Consider the following 1,041-nt stretch of genomic DNA (forward strand, 5'->3'; position numbering starts at 1 on the left):
GGGGGGTCCCCCAGCCGGTGCAGGCTCCGCGAGCGCTGCTGGCTCAGGGAGAGGTTCTTGGCCGGCGGTGCCTCGGGCTTCGCCGTGGGGCTTTTCTTCGGGGTGGCCCGTGGGCTGGGGGCGTCCTTGGCCAGGCTGGGCATATAGATGACGGTCCTGCCGCGGAAGACCACGGGCAGATTGGGCACCGGCTTGGTGGGCGCTGGGCTCCGCTCTGCCCTGGCGCTTCCGCGGCCGGTGGGACGGGCACCCGGCGCGTCCTTCCTCTCTGGGCGGCTCTTGCTGTGCTCCCTCCTCGCCGCATCCCGGCCGGCCACGCTGCCGGCCCGTTTCTTCTCCTGCCTGCCCAGGGAGAGCTGCAGGGTGGACCCGACTGAGAGCCCCGACACGAAGGAGAGGATGGAGTCGGACTCGGAGGAAGGCTCCCGCGAGAGGGAGGCAGCAGCCTGGTGCAGCCAGGTGACGATGGAGTTGGCGCCCTCCTGGATGGCTTGCCACTCCACGCTGTCCAGGTCCGAGCCCCGGTCGGAGCCGGCGTCCTCGCTGGGGCGATGCCTCGCCTCCACTTCCCGCTCCCTCCCGCCAGCGCCCAGGGGCTTCTGCTTGCGTTCTACCATCCTCCGGCGAGCCGAGGGCCGCCGGCGCTTGGGCATGGCCGAGCCGATGCACTTCTGCAGCAGGTCATCCTCCGAGTTGAGGCTGGGGGAGCTGGGGGAGCCCCCCTGTGCCTGCCCCGCCGCCACAGCCGACCGCGGCCGGGGGGCTTTGCCGCATGGCTGGCCCCTCTTCTCTCCGTCGGAGAGGTTGTCATCGCTCAGGGAGCTCATGGAGGAGCTGAGGGAGTAGCACGGCGGCGTCTCGTCGGCGATGAGGTTGTTCTGTGGTTTCACCTTCGCTGGCCGGGGACCGGGCTCGGGCTCCCTGCGGGGGATGGAGCTGCCCCAGCGCTCCCTCCTGGGTGCCCGGCCGGGCTGGGCTCTGCTGCCAGACACCTCCCTGCCTGCCTCGGGCAGCTCGTCCGAGTCCTGCTCGTCGCAGCAG

General features: G+C 71.5%; 1 protein-coding gene across 1 annotated transcript in view; it reads right to left on the bottom strand.

Annotated features, from left to right (window-relative positions):
* The window catches only part of APC2 (APC2, WNT signaling pathway regulator), a 25,216-nt gene that overhangs the window by 3,674 nt on the left and 20,501 nt on the right, over positions 1-1,041 (bottom strand). Inside the window, 1 exon segment of the mRNA XM_019472208.1 lies at positions 3-708. Coding sequence (XP_019327753.1) covers positions 3-708 — 706 coding nt within the window.

This window comes from Aptenodytes forsteri, unplaced genomic scaffold (assembly GCF_000699145.1).
Source record: "Aptenodytes forsteri isolate BGI_AS27 unplaced genomic scaffold, ASM69914v1 Scaffold147, whole genome shotgun sequence".
Classification (NCBI taxonomy): domain Eukaryota; kingdom Metazoa; phylum Chordata; class Aves; order Sphenisciformes; family Spheniscidae; genus Aptenodytes; species Aptenodytes forsteri.